Raw genomic sequence first — 14,404 nt, forward strand, 5'->3', positions numbered from 1 at the left:
TTGCCATATTATCAAGAGGAGCTTTGTAGACGCTGGATAAGATTAATAGTCCTGCAAATTGTTTTTAAATGTCCTATAGAACCTCAGAATTCTCTCCACCCTGGAAATGGCTTGAAAAAGAAGTAACAGCACACGTTTATCAACATCTTAACAACATACATTAATTTGGCACCTATTGTGTTTCACTTTATCCTTTCAGTTCTGGGAGGTAGGCATCATTTTACAGAAGATGAAAAGCAAGGTCACCTCCTCCATGGATCTTCATTCAACCCTCCAGTCATTTGGTTCTAATCATAATTTGCCTGGTATACTAGTCCTTCCTCCTCCCTTATCTCTGCCCCTCTATCCAGATTATGAGCACTGCAAAGGCAGGGACTGAATTTCAACTGTCTTTGTACTAAGCATTCCTTGTGGCACACAGTAGATGCTTAAGGTTGAGTAAATGAAAGAAATTGAGGAATGTTATGGAACAAATAAGAGATGAGAATGGGACTAAAATGCAAATTTTGGGACTTTCCCTCTTCCCGCTATATCATGCTGCCTAAATTAAGCTTGGTCCGCCACTTCAAGGCCACAATATCAAACCAGAAATTGTCACAAAAAATAACTCGTCTCCCCCAATGTCCTAAAGTTTGAATGTCCCTAGCCAAGACGAGTGGTCTCAAAATAATATTCTTTGGAAACTTTAAACAGTTGGCTAAAATAACAACAACAACAACAGCAACAACAACAAACAGTTCTTGTTAAGAATTGAGGGCAGGTGGGTTAGGCAAGAAGAGTTAAACTTCCGTTTGTTTAATTGGTTTGGCTTACAATCATGGCTTTGAATAACGGGACAAAAAGATAAATTTACTACGACGTTGTCAATAGCCTTTGAGAGGGGATTCCAAGGACTGAAAACTTGGAGACAAAGTAGGTGATGCTAAATTGGGAGAGGTCAGCAATTCTGAGCTCTACCCCTCAATCTCCCTCCATCCCAACCCTCCCTTTTCTCTAATCTCCTGGAACCTCTCAGGATATGACTGGGTCGCCCCCCTTTCTCCTTACCATCCCCACGTCCTCCACTCCCCCCACACACTCCCCAAGGTGATGATTATAGGTATGGGTTTTGTAAAAAAAAAGTTAAGTCCACAACAGCGAACTGACCCCTGTGCACCAGCCTAAACGCGTCCTGCTTAGGTCGCACACTCGTCATCAGCCACCTCCCCCCATAGGAAGCGACAGGGCAGGTACCCTTTTCCTCCTTTGCCTCATAAAGAACCGCGCTCCTCCCTTCCCCTGTCCCACCCAAAGAGCAACTGGTCGTCCAGTGAGGCATTCTCAGGACTCTGAGAGGTGGCGGCAAGGTGGTGGCGAGAGAAGAACCCCAATCCCTCCGCCCAGGGTTTAGGATCCCGTGTCAGGTTGCGACGAGTAACTGTTTTCCTCACCACCTTTTAAGGAACAGCGGACACGGCCCCAAGGCAGGTGGGGGTGGCCACAGCTTACCTGTGAGCCCCCCTCCGCCTTCCTCCCCGTAGCCCCGACGCCGTTGCAGCACGAAGTAGTCGTTGGACCTTTCCATCAGCCACAGCTTCAGCGCATTTTTCAGAAGCACTTCCTCAGGCTTCAGCCACATCTCGAAGAACTTTGTGCCCCTCGGGAGCAGCGACCCAGACGCCCTCCTCACCCTACCCTTAACCTGTCTCTGCCCCTCTATTTCTCCTCCCACCAAATCTTCCTCTGGCGGCAGCAGCTCAGGTTCAGGTTTTCCACACTTCCCCCAACCCTCCCTTCTCTCCCACGTAGGCAGAGAGATTGCCAATTCCCTCCCACAGCGCTACCGCCCGACTGGGAAATAGTCCCGCTTCTTCACCTCTTGGGAGTTGTAGTTTTCTTCCCGATTTTCTATACTCATGCAACTGGGATGCAGGACTACATTTCCCACAATGCAACGGGGTGAGAAGCGGGTGGGGGTGCTTTCAGAGCGGGTCCCGCCACCAGTTAAGTGGGTTTTGCCTATCTGAAGTTTAAAACCATTTTTGATTCAAATAAGTGAGCCCCAGGTGCAAAAGGATTGTTTCTTTTTATCCTTTTACAGCCGAAGGCATTAAACTGTAAGGAAAAATTTCCTGGAATTTTGGAGTGTCGGCCCATTCCGGGAAGCGGCAGTAGCAGCAACTAACGTTTAATGAGCGCTAACTGTATACTCAGGCGTCTTAAACCTCGCGTTATCCTCTCGGAAGTCTTAGGAAGTGGATAGTCTTTCCCACTTTACACATTAATAAACGAAAGCGATGACGGTTGAAGTGACTTGTCCAAGGTCGCACAGTCAGTGATAAGATTCCTTGTCTAAATCAAAAATTCTTATCTAGATTAAGCTCTTTCCGCTCGTTTCAAAAGAACAGAAAATCTCCAGAAGCCACACATTTTCTTTATGCCGTGTACTCCTCCCTTGCTCCTATTTTCCGCCTCTGTTTATTTAACGACTAAAATAAGCCACAGAAAATTTCTTGCCCAATTTTCTATTTGGGAATCTAAACAATTGATGAACAAATTTTTTTCTTTCTTAAGCTCTTTTAAAAAAACAAAAGCCCTTTCAGGACAGTCTTCACTTCTTTGCATACGCGGCTGCTTGAACACGAAGGTGAATGAGGTCGGTAATTTGCATGACATCGCTGTGAGGAAATACTTGAGGGATGTTTTTATTTATTACAATAACTTAAGCCCACCAGGATTAAAGAATGCACTGAAGATGAAAATAGGTTTATAAGAATGGAGGAGTTTGGAGGCAATGTACAAGCAAGGGGCTCTTGACAAACTGTTTTGAAAATAAAGCCTCAAGGCCATATGGTAAAAAAAAAAATGAGGTGGGGCACACACAGATGCCAAGTCGTGTAACCAAGGAATTATGCCCTGCAGTGGCATCTCCAGTTTAACCCTCCAAAGATGTGGGTTATCTCGAGTGATGCTGGCGTGTGCTACAAGCAGGGATTTGTGTGTGGGAGGGGTGGCGGAGGAGATAAGAAAAGGAGCAACTTGAAATTCTCTTCTAATTGGCAGTAAGTAGTCCCAAGACAGTTTTCTGGAAAATATGGGAAGAGGCAATGTTCCCAGAGCCCAAACTACAGTGCATCCTTGGGAAAAGCCATTGCAATTTGAATGTGTACTAGGGAAGATAATTTCTTCTTATTCTCCTGGTGAAAGATCAGTAAATGTAGTAAATGTAGACAAGAGAGGTGTTCTTTCTTTTTACTTTTCCTTCCCCCTTTGAATGTCCTTCTTCATCAAATCACATTCTTTTCCAATACCCTTAAAGGTTAGATTTGTGGCAAAGGCTGTCTAGAACTGGATGACTTCTCTGCTTCTTTACTCTGCAACTCCATTTGGGTATACCCACATGCTCCCCATTACCAGACTAGGCTCACTTTTGGTTCAGAGCAGGGCATTTAGAGAGTGTCTGCTTTAGTAAACAAACAGTTCACTGATTATGTGAAGCAAATTTTTCTCAAATTCAATTATTTATATGATGTAAAATTTGACTTGATCATAAACAATTTATTTCAAGCCTTTGCAAATAAAAGCATTTTTTCTGAAAACAAAATAGAACGTGTTGGCCAGTGTACTGGCTCACACCCTGTAATCCCAGCACTTTGGGAAGCCGAGGTGGGAGGATTGTTTGAGCCCAGCCTGAGTAGCATAGCAAGACCCATTCTTTACAAAAAAAATACAAAAATTAGCAGGGTGTGGTGGCATGCATCTGTAGTTCCAGCTAATTGGGAGGCTGAGGCAGGAGGAGCACTTGAGCCTAGGAGTTCAAGTCTGCAGTGAGCTATGATGGTGCCACTACTTTCCAAGCCTGGGTGACAGAGCAAGACCCTGTCTCTAAAAAAAATTAAAATTAAATGTTCAATTGTGAACGTCAAATGTAAGTTGCTTAGGGAAGATGGATGGGGGTTGTAAACTGCCTTGAATATCATTGCTGGCACTATACTGGTGATTATATATATATATATAGTTGCTTGCACATTTTTCCATGTTTACATTATGGATGAAAAAAAGGAATCTCAGAGAACTTAAGTAACTTGCCTAAGATCATACAGCTAAACCAGGGTGGCTTACGCCTGTAATCCCAGCACTTTGGGTGGTCAAGGCGAGAGGATTGCCTGAACCTTTGGGTTCGAGAGCAACCTGGGCAACTTAGTGACATCTCGTCTCCAAAAAAAAAAAAAAAAATAGCTGGACATGATCATATGTGCCTGTAGTTCCAGCTACTTGAAAGGCTGAGGAGGAAGAATTGTCTGAGCCCAGCAGGTTGAGGTTGCGGTTGGCTGCCACTGCACTCCAGCCTAATCAACAGAGTGAGATTTTAACTCCAAAAAAAAAAAAAAAAAAAAAGATCATACAGCTAAATAAATGGCAGAGCTGGAATTTGGAAGCTAGATTTGTCTGGCCCAAAACCATGACATCATGCTACCTATGCATATTGTCTGTAGATACCTCAAACACATGTCCAAAGCCAGACTCACTTTTCCAATATTCCCCCTGTGCAATGTTGTTTTTCCCACTAGGTTATTTTAGTTCATAGCGCCACTGTTTATCAAGACAGTCAAGCTAAGAACCTTGGGATAATCTTAGATTTCTTTCATCACCCCTATTCCCACCCCCCACTCCTCTACCTTTTTGAAAGTCCATCCCATCCCCCTATTATGACTTTAGATTATCCTCACATCACTCTCCTGCCATACTATTAGAATAGCTTCCCAGCTAATTTGTCTGCTTCCACTCTTATTTATGTGAAATATCCAGAATAGGCAAGTCCATAGAGACAGAAAGCGATTGGTGGTTGTGTGGTACTGGGAATGGGAGTGGAAATTGACTGCAAATGGGTATGAGGGGATGTTTTTTGGGTGATGGACTATTCTAAAACTGGATTGTGGTAATAGTTTTAGAACTCTGTATGAGGAGGAACCCCCCAAAATCTGGAATTATCTTTTGGAGGGTGGGCTCCTTGTAATACACTCAGAATTTGTTCCTCTGGATCAAACAGTCAACCAAAGTTTTTATCTGGAAGTTTTGAGAAGGTTACATCATGATTTGTGGAAGAAACATCCCAAGTTGTGGCAAACAGGTGACTGGTTCTTCCACCCTGACAGCGCACCTGCCCACACCACATTGAATGTTCAGTAGTTTTTTACCAAAAATGGCATGAACCCCATGCCCCATCCTCCTATTCATCTGATCTCACTCTGAGCGACTTTTTTTTTTTTGTTTCCCAGATGTAAAAAGTCCTCAGAGGGAAACGTTTTGCCCATGTGGAAGAGGTGAAACATAGAATGGCAGTAACACCAAAAGGCATCGAAGTGGACGACTTCAAAAACTATTTTGAGCAGTGGAAAAAGTGTCTAGATAGGTATATTGCATCAAATGGAGAGTACTTTGAAGGTGACTGATGTTTAAACATGTAAGAATAAGCACATTTTAAAAATAAACAGTTTTTTGGAGGCCTCCCCCTTCATACATTTGCTAAACATCATCCAGCTATATATTTACAATGGGTAAATTATGTAAACTATGCTTCAATACAGTTGTTAATTCAAAAAAATTTAAATGCCCCAAAAGAATCGTCACCAAATTTGAAAAAAGCTAACACTCTAAGAATATAGGCACCACCCCCCCTCCCCCAGCATATTGCCAAATAAGACATGTATACTTGGTTTGATAATCATAATTCTGAGGTGTTCCAAGCATTTGTATATTCTTAACACGTTTGACAAAAGAAAGATGCACTTAACTCATTAACAGCATCCTAACAATGATACATCAAAGAGAAGGCTGAAGGAACACATTCAAGTAATAAAAGGCCCTATATGTCATAAATTGCATAAAGATTAACTGGCATCAAAATATTTTTTAAACCTTGTATTATTACTGGTCACCCTCATTGTTTACCTTGCTGACATTTAAAAATAATTCATGATAGGTTCGGTGATATTACAATGGCAGCCATTCCTCTCTATGTAATACAATATGTAAATAGATATTATACTAAAATTTTAGTGTTTATTGATCAAATATGTCAATGACCATTTACATCCAACCTTTTTTTCCCTCCCAAATGCAGGCATAGTGTATGTGAAAAGTTCATATATGACAACTAAACACCAGACACAAACTTTTATTGGAATATTTTATTTATATTTTATATTTAAAGAGAATCAATACAAATCGGGACATATTTACAGCATTTCAAATCAGTGTACAAGAATGCAATGGTTTCATCCATTCTACATTCAGCAAACAAAAATATATGTCCTGTTTTTGCCTAAATTCTGCTAGAATTTGCACTGAAACAAAAGATAAGTCACGCAGAGTACAAATAAAGTGCATTTTTAAATAGCTCTATTTAACTTTGGTGGATGAAGTTTCAAACTTTACATTAAGGCACCTGGAATTCTCCCTTATTTTTTTTCAAACACCAAGAAAATGCATCCATAAAATTTATAGCTACGTGGACAGAATTTTAGCTTATCTAATTAATTGTGGCCCATTTAGGTCAAATGTAAACTCAATTTTCAAAGTCAACATTATTTGGAAAAAAATTTCTACAGACTGATTTTACAGAACATTTTCTGTAGACAAGTTCACGAATGAAGATCAATTACTATTTTTTGTGTGACTTACTCTGTCATTGCCATTTTCAAATAGTATGGTAATTTATATACTGTGCTTTTGAAAATCCCACAAAATTGAGAAATATTTACATAGTATTTTTGTAAGGAAACTTTTTGTCTATAATCTTGTGTCAAATTGGTGTCACTAATATATCAATCGATTCAGTTCATATTCTCTGATAAACTATGCTCAACACTCACATGAAGTACATTTAGCCTAATTTTAAAAACAAGAAAATATTAAAATGAATATTTTGCTTGAATCTTGTTCTACTAACTTAATGTAGCTTAAATAGACATTTCATGAAATACTAGCCTAAGTTTGCATTGCTTTTTACATTACAATTCCAGATCAATAGAAGCACCTGGAGAAAACCCTGACACATATAGCCCAAGCTAAAGTAGTATTATTTTTAATTAAGATACTATCATAAAATAAAGTGATTACAGCTATTCCACATTTTAAAAGCAACATGTTTTTATAAGAAGAAAATTGTTATAAACGAAAAACAGAACTACTTGAAGATAGTTGTATATGTTTAAAAATGTTGCTATCACTATTGAGAGGAAACTTGCCTATGAAAAACATTTTAATGAGTTTGTGGGAAAAAGTTAATAGGTTAAATATTTTAAGCCATTTAACTATAGCATAATATTAGTCATCTTAGTACTTTCAGTATCATTCTTAGTTTATTAAATTTATCCAGTTCATTAATAGTAAACTAGGCCCTGATTGGCAGTTCTGTTATTACTAATGTTCAAGTTTTCTATTGACACAGATCTTATGATTTAATTTCTCGAACAGCAGTCTCTTGTTCAGGAGTTTCATCTTCTTCAAAGGTTGGGTTGTCGACATGAGGAACAACATCCACTGCCACAGAATTTGCTTCATGGTTTACCAGCTGTAGGTTTTCATCTTTAAAAAGAAATGGCAATTTTAGGATGATTTCAGCCCTCTCTTCTTTTAAGACAAAATCCAACATTCATTTCTAGGAAGTCTTTCTTATCTAATTTTCATCATATTATTATGTTCATTACACTTACCTTTAATAATTATATGATTTATGCTATGCCTTACATAAAGCACATATGGTATTATTATATTGATTTATAGTTACTTTTTTCGGATCATATATGTGTGCTTATTTCTACCAACATCACAGCTGCTTTGAGAGCAAAAAGTTATGCCTTCTTCTTCCCTACCCTAAATATAACAGTTGTTGAACCTGGCTGCACATTCCAATCACCTGGACACGTTAAACAATTACCAATGATTCTTCATACACATAAATATAGATGGCATTTTATCAATTTTCATAATACTATAAGAAAGAGATTGGCAGTAGTGGGAAACTGCCAAGGGGGTGGGATTGGCAGTAGTGGGAAACTGCCAGGAGAGGGGGGCACACCTCATCAACAAGGGTACCTGCATAATGAACATTTGTATACCTAGCCCTGAATTGTACCCCGCATATTTAAAAAAATGATTATATAGACCAAAATATGAGATAGTAGATATACAGAGGGTACCAAAAAAGGTACACACATTTTAAGAAAAGAAAAACTATATTACAATTGTAATACTCAATATATACCAATAAAAAGATGAATACAAGTCACGTTTAACTTCTGCAATTAAAAGAGGTGCTTAAAGTGGTTACCATCAGTGCCCAGATGCTTTGGATTATGGCTAAAAGCAATATCTAGATAACATCTCTTAAAATGAGTATATACATTTTTTTGGCACCCCTGGTATTTCCAACATGTGTTGTTTAGTGAAGAAACCAAAGTACAGAACAGTTTTAGAGAATTTGACCATTCATTGTTTTTTTAAAGTTATATATCTCTGGAAGCATATAAAAGATTGTCAGAACAATGGTTGGTTTTGATGAGGAAGACTTGGGGCTGAGGCATAGAGAAGAAAGCAAGACTTTTTACTATATATGCTTTCATGTGGTTTTTTCACCCTCATATATCTATAATCTTTTAAAAAACTAATTATGTACAATTGAAGTGTGCTTTGCTTCTGAAAAAAAAAATCAACCAGGAAGTTGGGGGGATGTTCAAAATGGAATACAAATAGTAATAAGTGAACCTAATGGTATTACAAGTAAAATATATAAACATCCTAAAGAGGGTGGGGAAGAAAAGAACTATACTCAAGTAACTTTGGAAAACAATATGTTTTTTTTCATTTCTAGGATTTTATTTCCAGGATGTACACTAAATTCAGCTACCAGGGTGATTATAGAATCATTGGTTATAATACAAAAGACAAAAATTGGAAAACAGTAAATGCCCAACAATAGGGAAATGCTCAAACAATTGAAGTAGCTTCATACAGTGGAAAATTGTGTAGACATTCTCAGTATTTGAGAAAATTATTTGATGATAAAAAATTAACTCATAACTTACTAAATATAAAAGCACTATATGATATGATTCAAATTTTAAATTATAATAATTATAGATATAAATGTAGTAAAACTGTAAGAATCTCGTGGATCATTATTATTAGTGTTATGATCATGTGACTTTATTCTCCTAATTCTGTATTTTCTAAATGGAAAAGAGTATTTTGACTCTAATCTGTAAGGTTAAAAACAAAAAGAACTGTACACTAGAGGGTGAAATTGTTTTATATAGGGATATGTGTTAGCAATACTGAAACTATTTTATGTGTATTCTATAACTGAAAAAATAAGGAAATATATGGTAGATAAAGAGAGCCTTTATCTTTTCACTGTTGGAGAAAGGAGTTACAAATAAGGAAAGGGGGAGGCTAGAATGAACCCTGTGGTTTTGGATAAAAATTGGGTGTATCTGTATGTGTCCATTGTTTTTCGGACAGAGAGAGAGAGAGAGAGAGAGAGAGAGAGAGAGAGAGAGAATGTATATGTGTGTGTATATTTATATGATTAAATACACATATACATATATTTCCTAACCTTTTTAGTTGGAAGGGCCAATAGCAATGACACCTCAGTAGCAATAAGTGTGCCTAATTGCCCAGATATTGGTTTTGAAATATCATTCTCCAATAAAAGGCACCCTGAAAAAATGTCTGATTCTAGGGATAGGACAGATTAACCTAGATTTTAGCCTAGGGGTCAGTAAACTACAGCCCACAAGCCATAGCTAAAAATATTTTTTGTGGTTGTGAAATAAACAACAAAAAAAGGGAGGGGGTGTGAAAACAGAGACTTATGGCCTTCACAGCCTCAAGTATTTACTATCTAGCTTTTTACCAAAAAAAAGTTGGCCAATCTCAGTCAGACCTGGAACATCTTAACATGACAGAAATTAAGGAACTTGAAAGAGCACAGAAACCAATTTGAACAAGTTCCCAAATGACCAAATCTAGGACAGTGAGAGCAAGAGATAGAGCATGAGAATAATATACAATGAAAGAAGTATCTATGATCCCATAGTATTATAAATAAATAATTGAATATATGGAGGATAAGGAATAACTCTTCCTTACATTAGAAATTCAATCAAAAATGTAGAATGAATGATAGAAATAGAAAATTACTATTTGGCAACACTTCAGTAATTATTGCAACCAAGAATCATCAATGATTGCTAAAATTAGTAGGTAGAAGTATGATGACAAATAGGATATTTGAATAGTCTCCAAGTATCTCTCCATAAGATATTTAATAATTACAAAGGAAAAAATCATAACTGTAAAGGAGAAACCTGGCAGATAACCACCTTAACCAAATGAGCAAAGTTTGAATCATCAGTAATAAAACACAGACATCATGTGCGTCATGATATGATGTGGGGGCACTGAGAAGCGTCCAGCACCACTTCTGTGATATTCTTGCTAGAAACGGACAATGAATTTAATTACTGGGAAACAGCAGACAAGCCCAAATAGAGGGCCATTCTACAAAATAACTAGCAGTTTTTAAAAAGGTCAAGGTCATGAAGGACAAAGATTGAAGTAGTGTCTCAGACTGGAGACAAAGAGATTTGACAATTAAATGCAATGTGTGATCCTGGGACCAAAAAAAGGATATTAGTGTGTCAACTGGTGACATCTGAGTGAAGTCTGTAGTTCAATTAATAACATTTTATCAGTTAATTTCCTGGTTTTGATAATTTTATATGGTTCTATAAGATGTTAACACTTGAAGAAGCTGGATGAAGTATATATGACCATTCTTTATACTATTTTTGAAATTTTTGTCAGTCAGTCTGAAATTATCTCAAAATTAAAATAAAAAAATACCCATGCCTGGGTCCCACCCCTCATGGGCTCTTACTGCTCTAAGGTAGAGCCCAAACATTGGTAATGTTTAAAATCTCTCCAGGTGATTCTAATATGCAACCAGGATTGACAACTAGGGCCCATATTCAATGGTTCTCAAAGTGTGGTCCCTGGGCCAGAAGCATCAGTATCACTCAGGAACTTATAAGAAATTAAAATTTCCTAGGCCCCACCCCCAATCCACTGAGTCAGAAACCACGGGGGTGACCTCTCTGTTTTGACAAGCCTGCAGGTGAATCAATGAGTACTTGAGTTTGAAAACCAGTGCTCTAATAGAACTTAGCCCAGTGATATGACACACAGACGTGAACTAGCTGTGTGTTTATAAAGCTATGGAAACCAATGATTACCATAAGAATTAATGGCTAATATGCAAGATACCCAAACTGGTAATATATAATTACAGACAAAATTAAATCTGTTCTAAGTAGTCATTTATTCAACACAAACTTGAGTATCTACCATGCAACAGACTGTGCTCGGTGCCGGGTAAACAATAGTGAATATAAGACACTATCCTTACCCACAGGAACTTAAAAAAGTTTTAATACAATTCTGTGCAGTAAGTGCAATGACAGAAGTTTTATAGAAGCCGACAAATAGGGCCATACATGCAAGTCAGGAGAGACTTCTCAAAGAGGGGTGAGTCTTAGAGGAGAAATAGAGTTATCTTGTACTTTCTCAATTTGAGGGGTGAGGAAGAGTGGAAGCAATGGGCAGAGAGAGGATAGTGGCTCAAACTAAGATTGTGGAATTAAGTTTGCAAATTAGAGGATGGGGTTAAGAAAACAGATGTTGAATCAACAGGAAGGGGAAGAGGAAAGAATCTAGAATCTCCCTAGTTTTTGGTCTGAGGTACCTGGGTGAGTGTTACTATCATTTATCTAGATAAATAATACATGAGGAGGAACACGAATTATTATTTCATTTGCTTTCAAATCTCTGCAAAATCTGTTTTGCTTACCTCTTCCTTCCCCCCGCCCTACCCCTGCCCATAAGAAGAAGAGAACACAAAAAGAGTAAGTTGTTGTTTTTAAAAAAGAAATTTATCAATAAATTATCCTGTATACTCTCCATAATCTTTACTGAATTGTATTACCACACAATTATGGGAGCACAAGATCACCTGGGGAAAATAGACAATGATTCTCTATTATAGGTAGAATAAGCCACAGATTAACATTCCTATGACTACTTTATACGCAAGGAAATGTCTGCAGATTAGATTACGAGAAATACAAGGTTTACTTTTGCATAGTCATATTCCTTGTGACATATTCAGAAATGATGTTTATGGCACTGATAAGCTTATAGAGGACAAAGGTTTATGTAATAGAAAGCTTAAGCTTTCACAAGTCATCTTGAAAGTTTTTCTTCTACTTGCATGATAGAATTAGACTATCTCAAAATGAGGATTGAGAAAAAATCTTTCAAACCAACAAAAAACATGGAAAAGGTCGAGATTAAAGACAAAGAAAATAATTTTTATAGGGATTTTCTATTTTTAGGGAAAAAAAGTAACAAAACTCCATAAAATTTCTCCATTGGCATAAAATTCCTAAGTTGCAATACTAATTCACATGAATTTTGAAAATAATATATTCAATTTTTGTCTCTAATGGTTTGTTCATTTCATGGTACATAGTCAACAGGTGGCAGCACATACCATCCTTAAACAGTTTTCTATTTGCAAGAGATGGGTTCCTGAGAAATTTGGTATAAATGAAGTTTTTGTAAATTGAATTCTATTTTAACATTTCAGACTTCTTTATGTTAATTTCTGATTTATCCGCAATAAACGATGGCTTCTAAAATTTAGTTTCTCCTTAGTTTCTGTAAGTAGTTAACAAGATATTTAAATGCATCAGAGAGAAGCTTTCCAATAAATCTTTGTTTTGTGAATAATTCCCCACTTCTGATGTGTTTCATGTATTTGGGATACATTTAAATGTGTGCATAATAGGTCAAGGCAGGGTTTCATCCTTCATTGCATCATTTTAAGTAGGAAAAACCTTAAATGTGATAATGGCTGAATAGAGCAAATGCTAAAAAGCAGGACTTCTGATGGGCGTATGATTCACAACGGATCATTTGTAGGGCACTCACCGACCCTCAGTATGATGCTTACTTGCTGATTGCACATGTTCCTCCAGAGGCGGTTCATCTGCCCCCTGTACCGAAGCATATCCAGATGATGCAGTCTCACTGCGATTATCCTCTTCATGGGAGGAGGCACTATTGGATGCTTCATTGGATACAGGGACTTGTAAAGACACTGATCCATCTTCAACATCCACCTTTAGAAAGGATTTGAACAAATTAAATAGCGCTCAGAGTACACACTTTTCCTTGACATAGCATTACAAAGTTTCTTTATAGGTGACTTACTGGAGCAATGTTTCTTAACCTTTTAAATCTATGATCCCTTTTGAAGATCACAAAAATCTTTCGCTGGCCCTAGTCAAAAGAGAGTAATTGGGTTTATCAATGGAGTGAAAGATGCTACAGGCAGAGTGCCCTTATATCTGACATGTTCATTTGGGTGATCCCAGAACTTCATAACATAACTTCTGATACAAGGTAAGCACTTAAAAAAAATTATCATGCTGTCCCCCAGGGAAATTGAAAATTACTATCATCAATGTATCTTCTCAAGTCAAGAAGATTTTATAGCTGGGCACAGTGGCTCGTGTTTGTAATACTAGCATTTTGGGAGGCTGAGACAGGAGGATTGCTTGAGTCCAGGAGTTGAGTGCAACCTGGGCAACATAGTGAGATCCTGTCTCTACAAAAAAAAAAAAAACATAAAAATAAAAAGAGTGTGTTGAACTTAATTTTCTGTTGTATATTGAAAACAGGCTATTTTAAAATTTACCAAATATAAAATTATAATTATAATATTTATTATGCGTTCTCTAATTGTACATGATCAATTAACTACAAGTTTGGTCACTATACAATAGTAAAATATTAAAAAAAGAAACAGAAAGGGGGAGGCCAGGTTGGTAGTTTATATGGTCATCACTCCAAATTCTGATCAAATAAGAAGTATATTTGAGGAGAGGGAGGAAGAAAGAAAATGGAGATAGTCCAAGATGGCACCTCACTATCTCTATGATGTAAATATCTTCAGTTTTAGGTATAAACAGTGAGCATGGTACATTACATACCTAAAAAATAAGGATGTTATTTTCCTGAAAGCCCAGGTATACATCCTTCTTATAAATAGTATAGCAATATTTACCTCAATTCCCAAAGCTTTGAGTATGTCACATTTGCACATGGGACATGTCCTGTGTTCTAACAGCCATGGGTCAACACACGCCTTATGGAAAATATGGCTAATGAAAAAAAAAACACACAATTTAATTATCAATTGCAAAATAGCAACACTTTGTCTAATATATACTAACAGGTTACCCAATAACTTTACTTAGTCTTTGAAAAGATCCTCTTTTTTCTTTTAAACAGG

General features: G+C 37.2%; 2 protein-coding genes across 3 annotated transcripts in view; both read right to left on the reverse strand.

The window, feature by feature from the left end:
• TBC1D8B (TBC1 domain family member 8B) overlaps positions 1 to 1,780 on the reverse strand; it is a 79,668-nt gene extending 77,888 nt beyond the window's left edge. The window contains exon 1 of the mRNA XM_008072861.2: positions 1,489 to 1,780. Coding sequence (XP_008071052.1) covers positions 1,489 to 1,618 — 130 coding nt within the window. The 5' untranslated portion in view covers positions 1,619 to 1,780. The remainder of the gene's footprint in view (positions 1 to 1,488) is intronic.
• Positions 1,781 to 6,134: 4,354 nt separating this feature from the next.
• RNF128 (ring finger protein 128, E3 ubiquitin protein ligase) overlaps positions 6,135 to 14,404 on the reverse strand; it is a 97,080-nt gene continuing 88,810 nt past the window's right edge. For both annotated transcript variants that reach the window (XM_008072863.2, XM_008072862.1), the window contains exons 5-7: positions 14,177 to 14,273; positions 13,061 to 13,229; positions 6,135 to 7,569 (exon numbers count right to left, since the gene is read on the reverse strand). In XM_008072863.2, the coding sequence (XP_008071054.1) occupies positions 7,436 to 7,569; positions 13,061 to 13,229; positions 14,177 to 14,273 (400 nt within the window). In that variant the 3' untranslated portion in view covers positions 6,135 to 7,435. The remainder of the gene's footprint in view (positions 7,570 to 13,060; positions 13,230 to 14,176; positions 14,274 to 14,404) is intronic.

This window comes from Carlito syrichta, unplaced genomic scaffold (genome assembly GCF_000164805.1).
Source record: "Carlito syrichta isolate Samal-C Ts95f unplaced genomic scaffold, Tarsius_syrichta-2.0.1 Scaffold315473, whole genome shotgun sequence".
Classification (NCBI taxonomy): domain Eukaryota; kingdom Metazoa; phylum Chordata; class Mammalia; order Primates; family Tarsiidae; genus Carlito; species Carlito syrichta.